Source organism: Ahaetulla prasina, chromosome 2 (genome assembly GCF_028640845.1).
Source record: "Ahaetulla prasina isolate Xishuangbanna chromosome 2, ASM2864084v1, whole genome shotgun sequence".
In the NCBI taxonomy this organism is placed as follows: domain Eukaryota; kingdom Metazoa; phylum Chordata; class Lepidosauria; order Squamata; family Colubridae; genus Ahaetulla; species Ahaetulla prasina.
The window spans coordinates 16,917,831-16,942,996 of record NC_080540.1 but is presented as its reverse complement, the minus strand read 5'-3'; the positions used below and the strand labels follow the sequence as shown (position 1 = coordinate 16,942,996).

Sequence of the window (25,166 nt, the reverse complement as noted above, 5' to 3'; positions counted from 1 at the left end):
AATCTATTCTTAATAGAATCTTGCAAGTCTCCACATACATTCGTCACTTTGCACCCGTCTCCTTTACAGCTCAAAAACTTAGGAGCTGCTTTCCCTGCACACATTCTGCTGCAGGCCGAGTTGCTTTTTATCTGATGTTTCCCTGAGCTGTGTCTCTTCTCCTTGCGTCCCAAGGTCGATCCTGCAAACCATTACACCAAATATCTAGGCTTACTGATCAAAGGGACCAGAGGATTGTGTAATGGCTCCAGACTTCTGTGGTTACCCAAGTTGGCAGCATTTACCCTGACCCAGTTCATTTCTGGCCCAGCTGTGATATTTCTGAAACTATAGCCAAGCTAGGAATTCCTTCTGCATCACTTTGAAATCCTGGGTTTGTATCAGAGGTGAAATGCTCCGGGTTTGGACAGGATCGCCTGATCCGGTAGCAATGGCTGCGGGTGGTTCGGAGAACAGATAGCAAAAATCCCTTCCCCCCCCCCATGCCCAGCTGAGCCACGCGATCATCAAAGGATGTTTTTTTTTTTACTTTTAAAAGTATTTTTTCTTCGGCTGAAAAAATGCTTTTAAAAGTAAAAAAAAAGCCTCTGATGATCGCGTGGCTCAGCTGGGATCGTCAGAGGCTTTTAAAAGCATTTTTTCTACAACCTCTTCGGCCGAAGAGGTTGTAAAAAATGCTTTTAAAAGGTGCTGGTGATCCCAGCTGAGTTGCCTGATCATCAGAGGCTTTTAAAAGCATTTTTTTAACAACCTCTTCGACCGCAGAGGTTGTAGAAAAAATGCTTTTAAAAGTTAAAAAAAAGAAAGAAAGTTGGCCATGCCCACCCAGTCACATTATTCCCCCCGCCAAGCCACGCCCACAGAACCGGTGGTAACAAATTTTACACTTCACCTTTGGTTTGTATGTTCTTTCTTTTCCAAGATTACAAATTCATGCCTCTGTCCTGGCTTAGGAACTCAAGCAAAACTTTGTTCTCTCCTTCGGCCCAGATTTTTAATGGCTCAAACTTCCCAGCGAAACATCTACTGGTGGTTTTGATGCCAGCTGATCCCCGTCCAAGAGAAGGAGGGAAAAGGCAGCCATCTGAACTATTTCATCCCTGCTATTTTTGCCAGAGCTATTCTGTCCCTAAGAAGAGTTATGAGGGTCTATATAGAGAGTCAAAACAGGCTGGGTCAACCTTGGTTGAATTTTAAATTTAGCTAAAGCTACTCTTAAAAGCTAGCTCGGATATATCTTAATGCAGAATATTGGGGTTTTTCTTGTGAGTGTGATATTGGTTCTCCATAGCAAATAGATGGGGAAGAAATGGAGGTAGTGACAGATTTTATTTTCCTGGGCTCCAAGATCACCGCAGATGGGGACTGCAGCCAATAAATTAAAAGACGCTTGGTCCTGGGGAGGAAAGCTATGGCAAATCTAGAAAGCATACTAAAAAGCAGAGACATCACCCTGCCAACAAAAGTGTGTATAGTCAAGACTTTGGTTTTCCCAGTTGCAATGTATGGCTGTGAAGGTTGGACCATAAGAAAGGCTGAGCGCCAAAGAATTGAGGCCTTTGAACTCTGGTGCTGGAGAAGAATCCTGCGAGTCCCTTGGACTGCAAGGCGAACAAACACGTCAGTTCTAGAGGAGATCAACTGTTATGTCCTGCACCGGCAGTGGCGGCCCCTAGTGGTGGAGATGGTTTCTTGTTCTGTTCTGATTGGCTCCCGCTTTTGGAGCTGAATATATAAAAGGGCTGTCAAAGCAGGCCTGCTCTGCTGGTTGTTGCTGGTCTCTGTGAGTTAAAATAAACGTTATGTGTGAACATCTGTGGAGCCTCAATTATTACGGAACCCACAGAATATAATACTGGCGACGAGGACTGAGGAAAGTACGTGAGTTGCTGAGCTGCTGAGCGAGCCAAAGTGTGAATTTCTCCTCAGAGCTATTCAGATCCCTGGCCTACAGAGCAAACCATGGCATCGCCTCAGAACTTTGTGCCTTTTAACCCAGTGACCGAATCGTGGGAGGCATTTGTAGCCCGTTTGAATGCTTTCTTATTGCCAATGAATATACAAACCTATCTAGTGAAAGGAAGCGTGCTTATTTCCTGGGTTTCTGTGGGGCAGAAATGTTCGAGACAGCCATGACATTGATGGCCCCCCAGTCAATTCATGCAGGGACTTGGGATGACTTCATGGCTAAATTAAAAAGACATTACGCCCCGACACCCTCCAGAATCGCCCGGCGGCAGCTGTTTTACCATAGGGATCAGGCTGAGGGGGAATCGGTAAACCAGTATGTAGGCGCCTTACGTAAAGTGGCCCGCCATTTGTTGTTCTGGATGATTACCTTTTGGACCTGCTCGTCAGCGGTGTCCGGGATGAACGCCTCAAGCGGCGTCTCATCGCTAAGCAGGACCTCACATTTCAGATGGCATTAGATGAGGCATGTGCCTCAGAGCTGGCCACCCTCTCATTAGCTGATATGCCTCGAGGGCAGAGCCACAGATAGCGAAAGGAGCAACAATTCATTTCAACAAAGCTGATCCACTATATGAGGAGGAGGAGGAGGAAGACGCTGTCCATCGCCTTAAAGAGGTTAAGAAACCAAATACTCATGCGGGAGATAGCCTCCCTCTGACTGGCTGTTTTGGGTGTGGGGGAAATCATATGCGAGCCGCCTGTAATTTCAAAGACGCAATTTGCCGCTGTTGCGGCCGACCATATTGCCCGGGTTTGCCGATCGGTCCAGCCTGAGAGGGTTCCACAAAAGGGTCCGTCAGCCGGCCTTTCTCTTGGAAGACGACCTCACCTGAGATCCAGGAGGCCGCAGGATGACTGCTATGCCATTTTCCGTGATGAGATGCGAGGAACAAGGATCAGGTGGCGATCTGAGGAACCGATCCAGCAGAAAATCCGAATTTCCATCCTGATCGAATGGCGGCCATGCTTGATGGAAGTTGATACGGATCTGCAACTTCCATAGTCTCCTGGAGCACGATAAAGCGTCTGGTGCCTACTATTGCTAAGAAGCGTCTGAAGCCTTGTGCGCTGTTATTAAAAGACTATCAGGGACGGCCAATTCCCATTGTGGGTAGTGGGAAATTCAGGGTACAATTCAAGAAATTTGTAGGCCGCCTATCACTGGTAGTTGTAGATGGCTCATTGCCTAGTCTTCTGGGGCTTAATTGGTTCGAAGCCCTGGGTTTGACTATTCAGGGTGTTAACTCGATTGGAGCTAGTCAGCTGGATACACTGGTCAGGGAATTTCCACTGTGTTCGATGGCCAGTTGGGAAAATATACCGGAATGCCTGTTTCATTTAACTTAGACCCTAGGGTGGTGCCGCAGATTAAAACCGTGCGGGTGCCATTTGCCCTGAAGCCTAGGGTGGATGCAGAATTGGACAAACTCATTGCCCAGGGCGTTTTAGAATCAGTAGATTATGCCCAATGGGAGACCCCCATTGTGACTCCCATTAAGGCGGATGGTTCAATCCGCATCTCGCGGACTATAGGGCAACCATTAATCGAGCATTACAAGCCCATGCATATCCAGTGCCAGTGGTGCAGCATCTGCTGCACTCCTTGGGGCAAGGATCCATCTTCGCGAGGCTTGACTTAGCACAGGCATACCAACAATTGCCTGTGGATGAGTCCACAGCAGCAGCACAGACGATTGTCACCCACCGAGGCGTCCAAGTGTCGCCGCCTCCAATTTGGCGTCAGTGTGGCCCCAGGGTTGTTCCAATGCCTCATGGAACGCCTACTCCACGGAATACCCGGGGTGGTGCCATATTTCGATGACGTGTTGGTTTCGGCAGCAAGCACTCCGGAACTGATGTCCAGACTACGCCAGGTGCTAGTTAAGTTCAGGGATGTGGGGCTCAAAGTTAAGAAAAGCAAGTGTGTAGTTGCTGTGCCCCAGGTAGAATTCCTAGGGTTCCTAGTGGATAGGTCGGGTTTACACCCCACTACGGCCAAGACCAAGGCAATCCTTGATGCGCCGACACCCCGCAACAAGTCAGAGTTACAGGCATTCCTGGGGCTCTTAAACTTTTACGCAATCTTTCTGCCACACAAGGCTTCGGTTGCAGAGCCTCTCCACCGCCTGTTGGATAGCAGGTCCCCGTGGGTTTGGAATGCGAATGCTGCTGCTGCTTTCCAGGCTGTCAAGCAACTCTTGGTGTCTAACGCAGTTCTTACACAGTTCAACGAAAACCTGCCGCTTGTCCTCTCCTGCGATGCGTCTCAGTATGGGGTTGGCGCTGTGTTGAGTCATCGGCTGCCCAACGGGTCGGAAGCCCGATTGCATTCTTTTCTCGAACCTTGGCTGCCGCGGAACGCAACTACTCACAGTTGGATAAAGAAGCATTGGCGTTGGTTGCGGGGTCAAGCGGTTCCATGAGTATCTCTCGGTCGCCCGTTTGAACTTGTTACAGATCACAAGCCGCTGTTGGGGATTTTGGCTGGGGATAGACAGACTCATAAGTACTATCACCAAGAATGACCAGATGGTCGGTGTTCCTGGCAGCTTATTCCTATTCCCTGGTCTATAGGCCTGGGAAACATTTGAGCCATGCTGACGCGCTGAGCCGTTGCCCATTGATGACCAAGGTGGAAGACCCGGCTCCAGCGTCCCATGTTTTTCTGATTGACGGTTCCGCCTTTCCGTTACTGCTTGTGACATTGCTAGAATGTCTGGCTTGGACAGAGTCATCTCAAAAGTTCTTGATTGGGTTCTCCGTGGATGGCCCCAGGGTCCTGTCAGCCCTGAATTGCAGCCTTATAAGCGAAGGCAGCACGAGCTCTCTACCCAACAGGGTTGCCTCCTCTGGGGGCATAGGGTTGTAGTTCCGCCCCCCCTCCGACAGTCCATTCTAGGGACACTTCACAGGGGTCACCCGGGCATTGTTAGGATGAAGGCCCTGGGTAGGAGCTACCTGTGGTGGCCAGGACTAGATAAAGACATAGAGGCCTGTGTGTCGGCCTGTCACCGGTGTCAGGAGACAAGACCGCTGCCGCCTAAGTCTCCCCCTAGAGAGTGGGAGGAGCCTAGGGGTCCTTGGTCCCGCATCCATATAGATTTTGCGGGGCCGTACCAGGGGCAAGTATTCTTAGTGGTCGTCGATGCTTTTTCAAGGTGGGTGGAAATCGCACTAATGCATTCCACCACTTCAGAAGCCGTCATTAGAACTTTGCGACGGTTGTTTGTAACCCATGGGTTACCCGACCTTGTGGTCTCGGACAACGGGCCACAGCTAACGTCCGCCCACTTTGAGTCATTCTTAGCGGGCCTAGGAATACGCCATGCTCTCATTTCCCCGTTTCATCCGGCCAGTAATGGCGGGCAGAACAACAGTCCGGTCAGTGAAAGAGGCATTGGCCAGGTCGGGCCCAGGGGGCTGGCAGGAGAGGTTGGATGAGTACCTCCTGGGGCAGCATTCCACACCGTGCCCACTTACGAATAAGAGCCCAGCAGAGTTACTCATGGGCAGGCGTTTGAGGACCACACTTGATAGATTGCACCCCCAATACTCACCTAGTCAGCCATTGGACTCCATGGGGGCAAACAGGAGATTAGGTTTGGGGAGGCGGTGTATGCCGGAATTACAGCGGCCACCCCCTATGGTTCCCAGGAAAGATCGTGGGAATCACCGGCCCGTGCTCATACAGGGTCGAGTTAGATGAGGGTAGAGTGTGGCGCAGACATTGTGACCAGCTCAGGGCCCGGCGTCAGGTTGGGGATGGGCAGCTGCCAGAGTGGGGCACTCAGGAAGAGCCAGGAGGTAGCCCAACCCAATCATCCCGGGCAGAGGAGCTAAGCTACAAGGGAATAAGACGCCCAGCCCCTGTACCTGATAACCGAGAGGAAGCCTTGTCTGCTCTGCCGGTGGAGGGGCTAGGGGTCCCTGGGCGGGCGCCCCACAGAAGAGGCTGAGGAGTTGGGTCAGCCAGTGACCATGGCTACAACGGAGCCACGAAGGTCCAGCCGAATCAAGCGGCGCCCAGCGTATCTCCAGGATTACGATTGTGCAAGCTAGGGGGAAAGAAGTGTTATGTCCTGCACCGGCAGTGGCGGCCCCTAGTGGTGGAGATGGTTTCTTGTTCTGTTCTGATTGGCTCCCGCTTTTGGAGCTGAATAGAAAGAGGGCTGTAAAAGCAGGCCTGGTCTGCTGGTTGTTGCTGGTCTCTGTGAGTTAAAATAAACGTTATGTGTGAACATCTGTGGAGCCTCAATTATTACGGAACCCACAGAATATAATATCAACCCTGACTGCTCTTTAGAAGGCCAGACCCTGAAGATGAAACTCATTTATTTTGGCCACCTAATGAGAAGGAAAGAATCACTGGAGAAGAGCCTAATGCTGGGAAAGATTGAGGGCAAAAGAAGAAGGGGGTGACAGAGAACGAAGTGGCTGGATGGAGTCACTGAAGCAGTAGGTGTGAACCAGGGGTGAAATTCAAAAATTTTCCCTACCGGTTCTGTGGGCCTGGCTTGGTGGGCAGGGAAGGATATTGCAAAATCGCCATTCCCACCCCACTCTGAGGTGTATTTGCTGGTTCTCCAAACTACTCAAAATTTCCGCTATTGGTTCTCCAGAACCTGTTAGAACCTGCTGGATTTCACCCCTGGTGTGAGCTTAAATTGACTCGAGAGGATGGTAGAGGACAGGAAGGCCTGGAGAAATGTTGTCCATGGGATCACAAGGGGTCGGACACCACTTTGCAACTAACAACAAAGCATACACACAGCCTCAGAAATATGATTTGCAGTATGAGGGTTTTTTTAAATTTTTTATTACAATAACCAACTTTAAAGTATTAAGTATATTTAAACAAGAACACAGGAAGTCTGCAAACAATGAAGGAGTAATGCAGTGGACAAATGAAAAGTACTATGCAGATATAAGAACAAAGAATACCATGAGCAGGAATCAAACTGGTGTAAGCAAGTTTAAGAAGATTACTTTCATAAACTGTATATAAGTAGGAAGAATCCTAGAGAGATGTTTTATCTTTTTTGGCCAAAGAAATATTTTAATTAAAAATTGTCAAGGATGTCTGGTTTTCTATACGCATCACCCGCAAAAACACACATGATCGAAGTCCTCTTTTAATGTGTGCAAAACACATAATAGAGCTTTTAATATTAATATGTGGTCACCATAATAATTTTTTAACCTCCTTCCCTGCAGATGTCCTTGTGATGGGTTGAACAAGTTATACTCTTACATTTCAAGTATAATTTCTAAAGCTGGAGAGAAATTGGGGAGGGCTAACATCTAAAACACTCATACATACTGAATGTGGGAGAAGAGAACTGAATAACCATTCTGTCTTCCCACTGGGCTAAAAAAAAAAAGCAATATATTTTTAAAAATGGTTAAATGAGCCCTAAGGCATAAGAAAATATGAAAGAACCATCCTATGAAAATTAATACTACAGTACATTGGTCTAAAATAGTGAAGTATATATCAGTGGTGAAATCCAATTTTTTTTACTACCGGTTCTGTGGGCGTGGTGTGGTGTGGCATGGTGGGCGTGGCTTGGGCGTGGCAGGGAAGGATATTGCAAAATTTCCATTCCCACCTCACTCTGGGGCCACTCAGAGGTGATATTTGCTGGTTCTCTGAACTGCTCAAAATTTCCGCTCCAGAACCTGCTGGATGTCACCCCTGGTATATATCATTTCTAGTGTTATGTAACCTAAAATGTAGACAGGGATTCTCACATTCTGGTTGTTTAGTCAGCTCTCTGGGAAATCAGTCATGGTCATCCAAATCAGTGGTAGGTTGCTACCAGTACGCAGCGGTTTGGGCGAACCGGCAGCACCGACGATCGTCTGGTAGCGAACTGGTTCCTTCAGACGTTCAGAGTGGCCTGCCCACCCGCCCAGGCTCCTTTTTTACTTTTTTACCTTTATCTTCTTAGCTGATTAGCGCAGCAGAATGGATTGCTCTGCGAATCAGCTGTGGTCTCCCCAGTAGAAATGTGGAAGTGGAAAGTTGTTTGGAAATTGTGCACGCACGCACAGTGTGTGTTTGGCATGTGTGCGAAACACCAACGCATGCATGAAGCGCGCGATCAGTGAACCGGTAGTAAAACTGGTAGCAATCAGTTTTAAAACCAGCAACTGGTAGTAAAACCGGTAGCAACCCACTGCTGATCCAGATCTAAAGCTTGTACACTGAAGCTGGGCCTCCATGCCTCTAACAAGGGAATAAAACATCTGATTAAGGGGAACCAAGGGGAATGCATGGCAGGAGATGGCCAGTCTGCTTAGGACTTCACCAAGGTTCATAAAAAAATTCCCAGGGATCTCTGTAAAGAGGCACCTCACTATACCTTCCCCACACCAGGTCAGCAGCCAGGTCTTCAAGGTTTATGGCTGGCAGCTTGAGCATCCCTCCCTTAATCCAGAACCAAGGGTAGATATTTTCTCCAGAAAAGTTTGCTGGGGGGAAGGTAAAGATCCAACGGTTGGTCCCAGCATTGAAAAAGGACACCTGCCCTGCAGTGTAATCTAGATTTACCCGGATCTTTTGGAGAGGCTCAGACAGATCCAAAGGAACAACTCCAGAATTGGTATACGCCACATATTTGTTTTGCTCATCTAAACCTAGTCCCCAAATGCCGTTTTCAGGAGCAAAATGTACCAGGTGCTTCCTCTCCACCGATTCTTTGGCTACCCCCACAGCCCAGATCTTCCCTCCTTCCACGTTTATTTCCCAGTAGACTCTCCCTGCAGTGAACCCTTCGCTTCCGAGCACGCAGGAATCTTTTTCAAATCTCATCCAGTGGTGAGGGATTTTTTTCTTCACGTCTGCGTTCCACTTGACAGTTATCTGGTCATCAGACAGATCCAGCATGTTATTCAGGGTGTCCCGATCGAATAACACATTTGCTGGAAGAGAAAAGGATCGCATTAGGCTGCAAAGTAACCTTCCCTTCATATTCTATGCCACCCTCCAGATAGGTTATGGCAGCATCGTTCAGAGTTGCCAGCTGGCACGTTACTGGCAATTTTGGATGACAAGAAACCAGGCTAAAGGCTGGAGCACATTTCTGCATCTCTGCACAGTATGGACCGTATACACCTGTTATTCAGAGACAGTTGCATAACTGTTCCTTTTTTCTTCTTTTAATGATCCCATAATTGCTTGCGGGGTGCAGTCTGGGCAACTGAATGGAGCTGAGTGTTTACTGGCCAGATGCCCTTCCTGTCGCCAATGCAGAGTTTTATTCAGCAGATATATATACTCATTGAGCCCAGAGAGAGAAATATCTGCCTCTACCTAGGATCGAACTCACAGCCTCCTGATTGTGAGAGCTCCACCTCTAGGCCCCCGCATAGCTGTTCCTTTTATACCTCAGCAAATTTTAATGTTCTGGCTAGGGAGAAGTTCCCTAGAACAGGAAGTCAGATTGACCAATCAGCATGCAGGATGCGCACCTCTGCAGAATGCACAGTTGGGATTTAGGAAGTGTGTGTATGTATGTATTGGGAGCCATCTGCAACCTCTGCTTATCCATCAACCGCTTTGAAGCATATGAATGTGGTAATGCAGGGATCTCCGATGTTGGCAACTTTAAGACTTGTAGACTTCAACTCTCAGAATTCCCCAATCAACATAGGGAGCTGTAGTCCACAAGTTTTAAAGATGCCAACATTGGAGATCCCTGGGCTAGAGTGGTGGTTGAGGGCTACCCCTAAATCAGCCTACAGTCCAGGGGTGAAATCTAAATTTTTTCCTTACCGGTTCTGTGGGCATGGCTTGGTGGGCGGGGCAGGAGAAGGGTATTGCAAAAACTCCATTCCCACCCCACTCTGGGGCCAGCCAGAGGTGGTATTTGCTGGTTCTGCAAACTACTCAAAATCTCCGCTACCGGTTCTCCAGAACCTGTCAGAACCTTCTGGATTTCACCCCTGCTACAGTCCATTTCAGGATTCCATTAGCATTTACAGCAGTGCTTTCCAAATCTGGAGAAATTACCCCAAATTGGGTAAAAATGTATTTTCCTTTGGGGAAACAACACACAAGCCGGTTACCCAATCGCAACAGGGGCATTGAAATTGAATTAAAGGTTGCCACGTGTACTAAAATATATTTGAAAAATCTGCCAAATATTCCTATTAAGAGGAAAATCAATGAAATTGCCAATGGGAATGTGTTGAAATGGCATAAAGTTCATGAATGATGTTGTTTTAACAATATAGTTAGTTCTCAAATTACACCTCCCCATTCAATGAAGTTACAACAGTGCTGAAGGAAAGGACTTGTGATGCGGTCTTTGAAGTTTGATAAGACTTTCTGATCAGTGGCTTTGGGTCGTGAAAGTAAAAATGAGCGAACAATAAATTTAATAAATACATAAGTAAGTAAACAATTAAATAAACTGTTTCAACTCCTATCCTCAAAACGACGCTATAGAGCACTGCACACCAGAACAACTAGACACAAGAACAATTTCTTCCCAAACGCCATCACTCTGCTAAACAAATAATTCCCTCAACACTGTCAAACTATTTACTAAATCTGCACTATTAATCTTCTCATCATTCCCATCACCCATCTCCTTCCACTTATGACTGTATGACTGTAACTTTGTTGCTGGTAATCCTTATGATTTATATTGATATTGATTGTTTCCTGATTGCTTATTTGTCCCGATGACTATCATTAAGTGTAGTATCATTAAGTGTTAAATTTGTATCCTATGACTATCATTAAGTGTTGTAAATGTTGTACCTTGATGAAAGTATCTTTTCTTTTATGTACACTGAGAGCCTATGCACCAAGACAAATTCCTTGTGTGTCCAATCACACTTGGCCAATGAAAATTCTATCCTATCCTGTCCTATCCTATCCTATCCTATCCTGTTCTAAACAAATAAGTAGGTAAATAAATAAATAATAAAGGGAAAAAAATTGGGAAGCCCTGATTTATGGGAATCATTTAAGATAAAGCACACAAAAGTATCCCAAATTAAAAAAAACAAACCCAAATTGACTGTCTGCTGACAAAATGAAAACAGCCCCAGACTATTTATTCCATTTTTGTGTTGCCTTTCCACTAAATCGAGTTTAAATAGCTTAGCAATGAATCGGTGAAATGAAAAGCTTTTTGCAATGCACCTCTATTAAATAACATATCAAAAAATACACACAGCTTATTCACAATTTATAAAACATGTACACCATTGGCTGGTTTTTTATGACACACTAAGCCATAAGGATTGTTCATAAATCTCAATGGCTAACTTCACACGAGAAAGGAAACTGTAAAGCAATAAATTCTTCCGGACTTTCATGATTTCCCAGTTCGGCTTAGTAAATTTACCTTTCTCATAAGATTTCAGGCAATTGTCCATGATTTTCATTAATTCAGTTCGCATCTTAACTAGAAGGTAAAGGCAGAATAAAGAAAAATAAATAATAGTTGGTGTGTTTTAAGTACATCATTCAGCAACTTTTTTTATTTTATTTTTTATTATTTTGTTATTTATTTGTGTTTATTATTTATTTATATATTATTTGTTATTTATTTTTATTTGTTATTTATTTTATTATTTTGTTATTTATTTTTATTTGTTAACCGCTTCAATCTTGATTGCAGAAAATATGACTTATGTAACAGAGTTGTTAACGCTTGGAACTCACTACCTGACTCTCTGGTCCCTTCTTAAAATCCCAAAAACTTCAACCAAAACTGTCTACTACTGACCTCACCCCATTCCTAAGAGGACTATAAGGGGCGTGCATAAGAGCACAAATATGCCTACCGTTCCTGTCCTATTGTTCCCTTTCATTATATCAAATTAATAATATAGTTGTTGTTTCCTTTCATTATATCCAATTAATATAGTTATTACATACTCATACTTATATATATGTTTATATATTGTATACTTATTACATGCTTATGCTTATATATACTGTGTGACAAAAATAAATAAATAAAATAAATAAATAAAACTAATCATAGTCATGCAAAGATGCCACGATTCAAGTCTATTTACATTATTGTACCCTGTCTCTAATATACCCTAAGCATTTTTTTCCCTTATACATTTCTCAAAAAACAAACAAACAAATAAATAAAAATATGGTCTACTCGACACAGAGGAATCAAGGAGGAATTTCCTGACAGTGAGAATGATTACTCAATGGAATAGCTTGTCTCCTGGAGTTGCTGCTGCTTTTCAGAAAAAGATTGGACACCCATTTATCTGGAATGGTATAAGAACTTCTGCCTTTAACAAGGGGTTGAACTCAGATGGTGAAATTCAATTTTTTTTACTACTGGTTCTGTGGGCGTGGCTTGGCTTGATGGGTGTGGCAGGGGAAGGATACTGCAAAATCTCCATTTCCTCCCCACTACTGGGGGAAGGATATTGCAAAATCTCTATTCCCACTCCACTCTGGGGCCAGCCAGAGGTGGTATTTGCCGGTTCTCCGAACTACTCAAAATTTCCATTACCGGTTCTCCTAACCCTAACCCTAACCCTAACCCTAATCCTAACATTAAAAACAATTAAAACAGAATTACAAAAGTTAAAATACAAAATTGCTGAGAAACATCATAAGCAAAATCATTACGTGCAACCAAGAAAGAGGATTTTGTACACTCTTGGGGCCCCAGGTCTGGGCTCAAAACCAGGTCTTAGCACAGGGGTGGACAATTTACAACCTGTGGAATAGAATAGAATAGAATAGAATAGAATAGAATAGAATAGAATAGAATAGAATAGAATAGAATAACAGAGTTGGAAGGGACCTTGGTTGGTCCAACCCCCTGCTTAGGCAGGAAACCCTATGCCACTTCAGACAAATGGTTGTCCAATCTCGTCTTAAAATCTTCCAGTATTGGAGCATTCACAACTTCTGGAGACAAGTTGTTCTACTGATTAATTGTTCTAACTATCAGGAACTTTCTCCTTAATTCTAGCTTGCTTCTCTCCTTGATTAGTTTCCACCCATTGCTCCTTGTCCTGCCTTCAGGAACTTTGCAGAATAGCTTGACTCTCTCTTCTTTGTGGAAGTCCTGAGATATTGGAACACTGCTATCATGTCCTTCTTTTCATCAAACTAGACATACCCAAAGCAACCATTCTTTATATGTTTTAGCCTCCAGTCCCCTAATCATCTTTGTTGCTCTTCTCTGCACTCTTTTTAGAGTCTCAACATCTTTTTTACATCGTGGCAACCAAAACTGGATGCAGTAGTCCAAGTGACTTACTGGATGTTTCCTAACGATCTATGGCTTTAACAGTTGTCAACATTCTCGAAGCATTGATAGCATCCATTTCATCAAGATTTTCCTTGGGTGCTACTTTACATTTTGAGTCCACTCTTCAAAGTAGCTCCTTAATTCCAATACAAATCTCTGACTTCCTTCTGCCAGGTTTCGGTTTTCACCCGGAATTATGTTCTATTCCCACTCTGGTGTCATTCACTTCCATTTTTTTTTCAAGCACCATTTTTGGCATTCTCATATAATGGACTGTCTCATATTCGGAAACTCTCTTTTTGATTGAGTAAATCTAAATGAGTCTTTTGTGGTAAGCAAAGAAACAAATTGTGTTTTTGGATTTACTGCTTTTTCTATGAATGTAGAAACCCATATAAACCGTATATTTGAAAGAATCAGGTTTTTTTTATGCATATGATTTTCACCCATCACTCACAAGAGGGAGGAAGTACATGGAATATTGTTAGAGAAGTAAAGGAGAGACAGATTTTTCTGGAACAGAAAGCCATTGAGGACAATGCACAAGGACAAAACATGGAACCATCACAGAAAAAAAATCCCTAAGCCTCTTTCTACCACCTCTCATTTTCCTCCTTCTTTTCATCCTGATACCTTTCAATGCCTTCAGTGTCTCCTTCAAAACTATATTTTGTTCAGTGATGTTTCCCAGTCTCTGTTCCAGGTCACCAAGATTGTTTTCCACATACTTTTCTTCACCCAGGCTAAAGGAAAAAAACAAAACAACAACAATATTAGGCTACATAGGCACTTGAAAACAAAAATATATAGTTATCTGTGAAAACACACACAAACTGGTGTGTTACACAAAGTAGCCAAAGCTATAATGTGAGCACGGTCTTATACCCGTTCATTTTGGAAGAGGGTAGGGTGAGAGTGAGATGAGTGGTACCTAGAGACAGAAAGATATGGATGAATGGATTGATGGATGGATGGATAGGTGGATGAATACATAGAAATAGATAAATAAATAGAGAGATAAATAGAGAGAGAAAGAGATACAGTAAGATAGATATAAATAGTAAGATAGATGATTGATAGATAGATGGATAATAGATAGAGGTAGATGGTAGATAGATGGATGGATGGATTGATGGATAGGTGGATGAATACATAGATATAGATAGATAAATAGAGAGAGAGAGAGAGAGATATGATAGAGATATACAGTAAGATAGATATAAATAGACAGTAAGATAGATAGATAGATAGATAGACAGACAGATAGATAGATGAAAGATAGATAAATAGAAAGATGACAGACAGACAGACAGACAGATGACAGGTAGATGATAGACAGATAGACCCCTGTAAGGCTGTAACCAATGAAATGCATGGGTTAAAGAGGTCATGTTACAATACACTGGTAAGATTTCCAAAGACCAAACAGTTTTTAGGCATTGCTTTGACTACAATTATTTACGACAGCCACGTATCTGTATTCTTTTTCAAAGAAAGGTTTCTAGCAATGTTGTTACAGAGGACCAAAGAGGAGCTTAGGGAACAGCAGGAACATTTTCAGAAGCTCAAATGCAGGGGCCTCTCTGGGAAAGTGTATCCCAAACTTCATCACCAGGCAGAAGGAAAATGCGTAAGGAAGAGGGACATACCGGTTTGCAATAATTTTAAATTCCTAGAAGGAAGCAGAGAAAATTCTCATTTTGGAATGGGTTAGGGGTTTAGCATTAGCATTCATATAATTATCAGCATTAATGCAAACGTTTACCTTATTCCTTAAAACATGGAGTATTTGTGAAGTTAGCCAAGTCTTAGCTATAATTCACTTACAGCACTTTTAAGATTCCCTTTCAACTTCATTGTTTATATACAACAGTTTCAATCCTCTAAGCAAACTTTTAACTAAACTCTCTGTCTGAACAAGTCGTGCCAGAGAGCAGGGGTCGGCAACCTGCGGCTCTAGAGCCGCATGTGGCTCTTTCATCCCTCTGGTGCGGCTCCCTGTGGCTCAAAATATGCATCACAACTGCCAATGTGGGACACCCACCAACATGCAATTTATTAAGCTTTTCGACCTCTGATAGGCCAACCGTGGATAAATCCAAGAAAAGAAAAGTTTCTGAAGAAAACAGAATCTTTAATTCAACTATATATGCAAGTTTTGTGGCCGCTCAGGAAATAGTCAGGGACGGGAAGAATTTTGTGGCTCCCGCTGTTTTCTTTTCTGTGGGAAACGAGTCCAAATGGCTTTCTGAGTGTTTAAGGTTGCCGACCCCTGCCATAGAGGAATAAGCAATGCTTATTATACACATTATACACAGAGACACATCAGCACGCACACAAAACCAATAACCAAGAACATTTCTATGAAAGTTCTCACCTTCAGACATTCTTGAGGAAGCTCCCTGCGCAGCTCCTCTAAGTCACTGACCAAACTGTTGATCTGAGTCATTTGCTTCAAGAATTCAGCCTCTGGCTGATCACACTTCCTCTCTAGGTCTCCAATCAAGGTGTTCAGTTGGATTGTGTTGGAGGTGTGCCTGGTGTAATTTTTTTTCTGGTAGTCTAAGATGTTGATTTTCAGTTCTTCCAGATGGGAAAGTAGGAACTGCATTTGATCCTTTGCAGCCTGGTGGAACTCTTCAAATTCACGCACCAACTTGAGACGTTCTTCTCCTGGCCTTTTCTGCAGATATATCATTATTGGAATTGTGCGTTGCTGAGCCATTTGATTTCACAACCACTCAAGGCAACATAAAATACGGTAAATGTCGCAAAAGGTATCAATCGTAGTAATATGTCACAATTATTCACCACTGCAAAATAACCCATAATACAATGTAGATAGTCCTCGAATTACAATGGCGATTGGGAACAGGATTGTGGTCGCTAAGCAATGTGATCATACAGCATTGTTTCACATAACCCCATTGCTAAGGACGGCAATCCAGGCAGTTCCTGGTTGTTATTGCAACCCCAAGTACATACCGGACATTAAGGAGAAAGCAGGGGTCCCAAGGAAGTACCATGTGAAGGTGAGGGAGGCCTTGGGAGGGGTCTAGGACAGGGGTGTCAAACTCAAGGCTGGGGGCTGGATCTAGCCCATGGGGTGCTTAGATCTGGCCTGTGGGGTTGCCCTGGAAACAGCAAAGGACCAGCCTGAGCTCCGTTTTCACTGGCAGAGGATTGCAGGAAGCCATTGAGCTGAAAACGGAGCTCGGGAACTTGTTTTCGCTGGCAGAGCACTCGGGCCACCACAGGTGCCACGCCCCCCGGCCACGCCCCCCTGCCCCCTCCCCCCAAAGGTAAAATATAACCCTGGTGTAGCTCCCAATGAAATTGAGTTTGATACCCCCGGTCTAGGACAATTCGCCACCGCCAACTCATGATGGGACAATTCGCCAGCCAAATCGCTGCAGAACAGCTTGCTCCAGGACTAAAAATTACATAACATCGAAGAAATTGTGGAACTGAATCATTAAAGAAAGGAGGGACAAAATGAAATGTGAAGGACAAAAATTAAAATGTTTTTTTAAAATTCTTTCAAATAATTAAATAATATGGTCAAATTGTCCCGTGGCGAGTTGGCAGCAGCGAATTGGCCAAGGCAAGTTGTCCCATTCCGCTTGGGAGGTCTCGTATAGGGTGCACACAAGTTGGGGATCGGGTGGCTGTGGTGTATGTGAATAACCGAAGTGAGAAGGAAGGTGTGGCACATGCGAGCAAGCAAATGAAGGAAGGAAGGGAGGCAGGGTGCTTGTAGATGCACGCATGTGTGCAATGGGGAAAGGAAGGTGTTAGTGAGTGCAATACATGTGAACGAAGGCAAAAAAGAAGGTGCTCCTAGATATATGCGTGAGACCGAAGGGAATGAAGGAAGGTGCTGTGGGTGTGTATGAGCAAAAGGGGATGAAACGATGTAGTGCGGATGAGTAAAGAAAGGCAAGAGTGGGTGGAGGAGACCTACTGGAGAGACTTGTGACCTTCCCCACTGATTTTGCTTTGCGGGAAGCCAGTAGGAAGGATGCAAATGGCACTCATGTGATTGCGGTGTGTTTATCAACTGTTCGTGTGAACGTGGGGACGTTGCAATGGCCATAACTTCGGGAACTGGTTGTTAAGTCCCTTTTTTTGGCACCATCATAACTTTATAAACAGTCACTGAATGAATGGTTGTAACTCAAGGACTGCCTGTGTGACCCCCCACCCAAGCAGGAGACCATTTCTGACAAATGGCAGCCCACTCTCTTCTTGAAAGCCTCCAGGGATGAAGCTCCCACAACTTCTGAAGGCAAAGCTGTTCCCTCGGTTGATTGTTCTCTAAGGTTGATTGGATGACTCTAAGCTAAATCCCGACTTGACCCCTCCTTCCAGCCTAGCTGGCAATTTCCCAACATCACTCCCCCACCCCTGTCTCCACAGCAGCTTCCTCCCTCTTCCATGTCTTCTTCCATTTCTGAATTCTCACAAGAACCTGGGAGGGGTGGGAACCATGCTACTTCAAAGGAGTCCTCTGAAGTCCCCATCTGTAGAATTGTCTCAATCAGGTGGTGCCTCCTGCAAAACATTTTAGACAATTAGAAAACACCCCCCACCCCTGCTTTAACTTTTAGGAAGAGAAGCCCTTGTCTGCCTGGATGCTTAAGCAAAGGAAGCCTTTTGCTTCCTATGGTAAGAACATCTGTGGAGCAAAACCGTAGTGTCAAGATATCCTCCAATTCAGGAGTCTCCAACCTTGGCAACATTACGACTTGTGGACTTCAACTCCCAGAATTCCTCAGCCAGCACATGAGTTGAAGTCCACAAGTCGTAAAATTGTCAAGGTTGGAGACTACTGCTCCAACTGATAGTTCTCCAACGGTTTCTTCAGATACAGGTGGTCCACGACTTATGACCAGTCATTTCGTGGTTATTCGAAGTTACAATGGCACTGAAAAAAGTGACTTATGATTGGTTTTCACACTCACCACCTTTGCAGATTCCCCATCGTCACATGACCGAAATTTGGGCGCTTGACAACTGTCAAGTATTTATGATAACGTGCACTGTCCCGGGTTCACAAGATCACCATTTGTGACCTTCCCAGGTGGCTTCTGACAAGCAATGTCAATGGAGGGAAGCCGGATTCGCTTAACAACCTCACGATTCACTGAACAACCGTTGAAATTCTCTTATGAAGAATAGGAGTTACCTTGAGGTAAGTTGGGCGGCCTATAAATTTTATAAATAAATACAAAACAACTAGGGCAAAAGGTAATAAAATGGGATAGAACTCACTTAACAAGTGCCTTGGAAATTTTGGACTCAATAGTGGTCGTAAGGCGAGGATTATCTTTACTCAGTGAAATGTGGCCTGCCATTTCCCTGGGCTTTCTGTTATAAGTCTCTTCACTTGCAAAACGGAACATAGAAATAACCAAGGAAAGCAAATCAAACCAAAGTTACCTACCCATAGAGTTTGAGTGCTCATTTTAACATGCTTCTCATACATCCTAGCAACTTGTCTTCCCTTTTTCACGTGATTCTGGATTTCAGCCTATTAAAATGTTGCCGGGAGGAAGAGGAGAAGAAAATTAGATTTCAATATCTAGAACAGTGATGGCAAAACTTTTTGCCATCGCGTGCCAAAAGCGGGGGGAGCGCGGGTGATGGTGGTTTGCGTGCGTGCATGCCCACACCCATAATGCAATGCCCCTGTGTGCCTCACCCCCCCCCACGCATGTGCATGTGATGTTCCCATGCTGCCACACCCCCTGCACGTGCGCCCACGCCCCCTGTGCATGCCACCCGAGCCCCGTTTTAGGCCTTAGCAGGCCTCCCTGAAGCCTCCAGAGGCTAGAACCAGCCCGTTTCTGGACTTCTCCTAGGCCAATTTGTTGCCGTCTGGAGGCTTTGGAGGGTCCGGAGGCTTCCTGGAGCCTCCAGGTGGGCAAAAATGGCCTCCCCCGGCCCTCTGGAGGCCCTTCAGAGACCGGAAATGACTCGTTTCAAGACTTCTGGTAGGCCCATTTTTTGCCCTCTCAGAGCCTCTGCACAAGCCCTGTACTTACCTGGCATCCAAAATGAGCTGCGTGGAGACTCCTGGGAGGGGCGGGGTGGCATGGGCATGCACACACGTCTCCCACCTGCACGGCACAGACCTGAAAATCAGGTGGCTGGCGGGAGGTGTGCGCACAAGCGCAGTGGAGCTAATCTAGGGCGATGGCTCGCGTGCCCACAGAAATGGTCCACGTGCCACCTGTGGTACGCGTGCCATAGGTTCGTCATCACGGGTCTAGAAAAAAACCCAGGGATACAAAAGAGCATTGCAGCTCCTTTGAATGTGTGTCTCTTCCCTGTGAACCACAGAAGCAGTAGACCAGACAATTGATTATTGGTTATGGGCAGTAGTGGGATTCAGCCAGTTTGCACCACTTCGGGAAAACCGGTTGTTAACTTTCTGAGCAGTTTGGCAAACTGGTTGTTGGAAGAAATCATTAGGGCAGAGAACTGGTTGTTAAATTACTTGAATCCCTCCACTGGTTTTGGGGTCCTGCATAGGAAAGACAGGATTTATTTATTTTTTATTTATTTGTCAACTACATAGAGGATAACAGTTATTATGAATACAGATTATGAATACAGGAAATGGGTACAAATAAATGGGGACAGTAGGACCGGAAGTAGGCAGTCTGGTGCGCTTATGCACCCCCCCTTACAGACCTCTTAGGAGTGGTGTGAGGTCGACAGTAGACAGTCTAAACTTAAAGGATAATGTTAAAGGTTAAAGGATGATCTCCAGAGTTCCCACTTCCTAATCCTCCCATTTCTGCAGCTAAATTTACACAGCATTTGACAAGCCTGTCTGTCAATCTTCCTCTTGCAGGTCTTTATGGTTCACCCGGCTTTCAGCCTATATGCGCCAAAGCAACATCAACAACCAAATCACATCTCTTGCAATGGGCAGGAGATGTGAAAGGGTTCCATGTAGTGTTGAAATGTAAAATTTGTTACTACCGGTTCTATGGGCATGGCTTGGGGAGGGGGGTAATGTTACTGGGTGGGCATGGCCAACTTTTTTTTTTTTTACTTTTAAAAGCATTTTTTCTACAACCTCTTCAGCCGAAGAGGAGAGGTTGTAGAAAAAATGCTTTTAAAAGGCTCTGATGATCCCTGCTGAGCCACACGATCATCAGAGGCTTTTTTTTTTTACTTTTAAAAGCATTTTTTCGGCCAAAGGAAAAATGCTTTTAAAAGTAAAAAAAAAACATCTGATGATCGCGCAGCTCAGCTGGGGTGGGGGGGGGACGGGGACAGGGATTTTTACTACAGGTTCTCCAAATCACCCGCCACCATCACTACTGGATCAGGCAATCCGGTCCTAACCAGGAGCCTTTCACCCCTGGTTCCATGCAGCCATTTCCCTAATTTATTGTGATTACCAATTATGTGTGTGTGTTTGTGGTGGGTGGTGGTGGGGGAGAATAATAAAATACTGAAGAATAAAGTATATTTGCAGCCTTACTTCCTTTTTCAATAATCTTCATCAGTTCTGAGCAGTTGTTTGAGACAATACATTTCTCTCTATCAAACTTTTCAAATCTTTATTGTCAGTGCGCAACATATGTACAATGAGGTTGGTTGAGCTCCCTCAGTGCACCGCCCCCAACACAATACAATTCACAGTGAAGACAGAAAACCCCTAACCCAATAAATCATATTAACAAAACACCCAGTCCTATTGCACCAGTGTGAACATGTTACATATTGCGCCGGCCCTGCAGTCCATCATACTAGGTAGTTACGATGTTATTTCTCATTCAGGAGTCTGACAGCCCATTAATTAAAAACTGTTCTTCAACCTCTATCTGAGTTTGCAATAGATTGTACATGTTAAAGCATATCAATAAACCCTAATGAATATAGTTATATTATAGGGCCGCGGTTTGGCTCAGGCTGTAAGAAGCCTGTTATTAAACACAGCTGCCTGCAATTACTGCAGGTTCAAGTCCCACCAGGCCCAAGGTTGACTCAGCCTTCCATCCTTTATAAGGTAGGTAAAATGAGGACCCAGATTGTTGGTGGGGCAATAAGTTGACTTTGTATATAAATATACAAATAGAATGAGACTATTGCCTTACACAATGTAAGCCGCCCTGAGTCTTCGGAGAAGGGCGGGATATAAATGTAAAAAAAAAAAAAAATAGTCATGCCATAAAACTGAGTTACAAAGTCCAGTTGCCTCTTGAAAAAGCACCTTTGGGACAACCTGGATAACTGGGAATCTCCATAGACATAAATAAACTGTTGTAAATCGAGAACTACCTATATTTATTAGACAGCAGTCCCTCCTTAAAATATTGAGTGATGGCCCCTCAAACAACAAGAAGATACATTAGGAGCCAGTTTGGTCTAGTGGTTAAGACACCAGGTTAGAAAGCTAGAGACCATGAGTTCAGGTCGTATCTTAGCCATGAAAGCCAGTGAAGTGACTTTGTCAGACCTGCCATGACTTAAACCCCTAAATAGAAATGATCCTTGCCTCCATTTATTGAGAAAGGTGTAGTTTTATTAGAAATCAAATGCATTGCAGTATTAAATCCAGAACTGAAAATCACACTCCAAAATCCCTAAATTCTACTTTTCCCTCCCTTCTGTCTCTCATTGCCCACCCCAGTGTAACCAATCTGGTTCAGGCAAGATGTTTTCCTTTGGGGGGGGGAGTTTTCTTTATATTTTTTTACAACAAACAAACATAAAAACATCTTCAATCCAAATGCAGTGTGTCGATGGGGGGGATTACAAATCCATTGCGCAATTTCAACATATGCATGTCATAAATTTAAATAATCTTACTTTATGCCAACCTTATCTTATTACATCATTCATCCCATCATCTTAAATCAAATTTAATTCAAAATTTTCCCTTATAATAACCTTTCTTAAATCTTTTTTATTGTACCTTCCCTTCTAACCATTGATAAAACAAATCCCATATCTTATAGTCTCGTTTATCTTCCTTTTTCTCTGATTTCAAATGTCAATCTGCTCATTTCTGCACATTCCATTATTTTTCGAATAATTTCAAGGCAAGATGTTTTCCTAACGGCCAGTCCAAGCATAGTTTGGTATGCGGCCCCCTCCTTTTTCCATTTCGGTGACCTTGAGGCAGCATCTGGAGGAGATACTGCCCTTACTTTCGTTTTCCCCCAAGCCTTCCACCCTCCCCACAGTTCGTGGCAATCTTTCACCATCTAGCAACAAAGCACAAATAAGTATAAGGAGGCAGCTGACACTTTGGGCCAGTCACACACTCTCAATCCAGCCCACCTCACAGGGTTGTTGTTCTGGGGATGATAGGATGAGGAAGGTGTGTGGGATATGAGTTATTTGTAAAAATAATGAAGGCAGGAAACAGACAAACCAACAAAGAAAAGTCTTGGAGAAGCGGGGGAGAGACTAACGCACAAACAACAGATGATGGAAGCATACATGTTCATAAACAAAGGATTTCAAATTGCTATAGGTAAGGGAACTCAGGTTTTTTTTTCAGAAACCAAAAAGAAGGGATAAAGGCATTAAAAGAATAAATAAAACATCACCCATCTCCTTCCACTTATCACTGTATGACTGTATAACTTTGTTGCTTGTATCCTTACAATTTATATTGATATTGATTGTTTCCTGATTGCTTATTTGTACCCTATGACTATCATTAAGTGTTGTGCCTTATGATTCTTGATGAAGGTATCTTTTCTTTTATGTACGTTGAGAGCATATGCACCAAGACAAATTTCTTGTGTGTCCAATGACGCTTGGCCAATAAAAAATTCTATTCTGTTCTGTTCTGTTCTGTTCTGTTCTGTTCTGCTTTGCTCTGCTCTGCTCTATTCTATTCTATTCTATTCTATTCTATTCTATTCTATTCTATTCTATTCTATTCTATTCTATTCTATTCTAAAACAGGGAGGAAAACATCTACCATAAATCAAGAGGGGGGGCAGTTTGGGAATGCCAGACAGGGAAAAAGAAAAAAAACAAACATTCCGCATTGCAAATCTATGGGATTGTTCCAAAAAGATAACGAACTTTGGCCTTATATTTCTATATATCAATTTGATTTAATTGATTCCACTCATCTAAGAACTGGTTTTCCCCGACCCATCTCCAGCCCTCTGCAGAGCAGCTGTTTTTGTATCAGTGGGACCTTATGGGAAGGAATGCTTTGCTCCTGTAATTCTCTCCCACCCTTGCAGCCCAACAGAATAACAAAGAAAGAGGAAATCTCAGAGTTTCTTTTCCTCTGAAGCTTCTGGATGCCTCTTGCTCGGGTTGAAGGAAGGGAGATTTACTCGCCTGAATGGGGGGGGGGGAACTGAGGAGAAGGAGGAGGAGGAGGTGGTCGTGGCAGAACTCTAACCCAAGTCCCCAAGCGGGTGCTGGATAAAGCCATAGCAGTTGCAGTTCTCTTCTTCCTCTTATTAGGAAAATTAGTACCTATTAATGCTCTTTGGAAAATGATAGATGACATGCTGACTGAAAACCCCGATAGACATTTTTGTATGAAACAGGGGGGGAAATGAACTTATAATTTACAGTTTTGATAGTTGGCATAGATTATGCAATAACCGTAGAGCAAAATTTATAATTTTATTTATAAATGCTATAATTATTATCTCTCTCTCTCTCTCTCTCTCTTCCTTTTCCTTCCTTCCTTCCTTCCTTCCTTCCTTCCTTCCTTCCTTTATCTGTCTCTTTTCCTCCCTCCCTCCCTTTCTTCCCAGCTTTTTTTCCTCTTTTTCTTTTTCTTATTCTGTATTAGTTTCTACTAATTTTTAATTACCTATTTATAAAATTTTATTTTAAAAAATTCACACAGAGAGAAAAAGAAATGTGCTCTTCGGTGATTCTTGGTGATTTTCTAACGGTAGTTAGAATTTCTGACTTTTATAACCCATAGTGGAACTAGATGGATAACATGTTAAGAAATTCTGGAAGAGTAATTTATAGCTTTACTTGGAGATACCAAGTAGATATTTTCTTCCAGTTCTTACATTTATTACCAGACCAGGTGGGATGAAGGGATTCAAAGCAAAATATTTCATTTGTTCTGTTTCCCTGGTCCTTTTGCCAAAGTTTAGAGGCACATTTGAAGTTTATATTGTATATATCCTGTACCTCCCGCCTCTTTTTCTAAATAAACCCCAGAGCAATTGCTAAGATCTACAATCAAGTTAGGATGCTCAAAAGTTTATTCCGGATGCTTTACAAAGAGTTACTTTTCTCAATTCGCTGCCTGCTGGACAGGTAGCTTCGGCTTCCAAGCTTCCTAGCCAGAATTCCAAGCTTGCAATCCTTGAAGAATCTCGCCTCTTTTATGAATGTACCTGGAATGAGATGCCAAGGAGATCCCAAAATCGTCTAGAAAAGCCAATCGCTCACTCACCTTCTTTTTTTGGGCTGCTTCTTCTATGGGGAGAACGGTGTGAGTTTGATGCCTCTTGCTTTTGGCGCACTGGGTGCAGATCAAAGCCAACTCATTTTGGCAAAAGAACTCCAGAGGTTTGTTGTGGACCTCACAGAGAGTTGAGGGCAGTAAGTTAGCAGCAGCTCCAGCAGTAGCCATGGCTCCTCTCTTGTGGAAAGAAGGAGAAGAAGAAGAAAAATCTTCCCCCACGCAACTTCCTTTTGGCCAAGAAGGTTTCCTCCCACTGTGCCCTCAGTGTGTTCTTCACTGGCAAAGCCATGTTACACGCCTCCAGCTGTATCACACAAAGGTGGTGCTTCCACACACACACCCCGCCTCTAGTGAAGGGCTTTATCCATGTGACTTTAAGATGGCTGTATGGAGTTTAATCCATTTTCCTAACTTCTCACACTGCCTGCAACTGGAATGAGTGCTTCAGAAGCCAGTTCATGCTAGGAGGGTTCCCAAATTAAGTGAAGTTAGCACATCATGGGAACTCA

At 43.9% G+C, this 25,166-nt stretch overlaps 1 protein-coding gene across 1 annotated transcript; it reads right to left on the bottom strand.

The window, feature by feature from the left end:
- Positions 1-78: 78 nt before the first annotated feature.
- LOC131190395 (zinc finger protein RFP-like) lies at positions 79-24,825 on the bottom strand. The gene is made up of 7 exons (XM_058167714.1): positions 24,646-24,825; positions 15,601-15,906; positions 14,873-14,895; positions 13,857-13,966; positions 11,334-11,393; positions 8,337-8,895; positions 79-181 (listed from the first exon to the last, which is right to left on the bottom strand). The coding sequence occupies exons 1-7, from the start codon at positions 24,823-24,825 to the stop codon at positions 79-81; spliced, it is 1,341 nt and encodes a 446-aa protein (XP_058023697.1).
- Between the last annotated feature and the right edge of the window lie 341 nt (positions 24,826-25,166).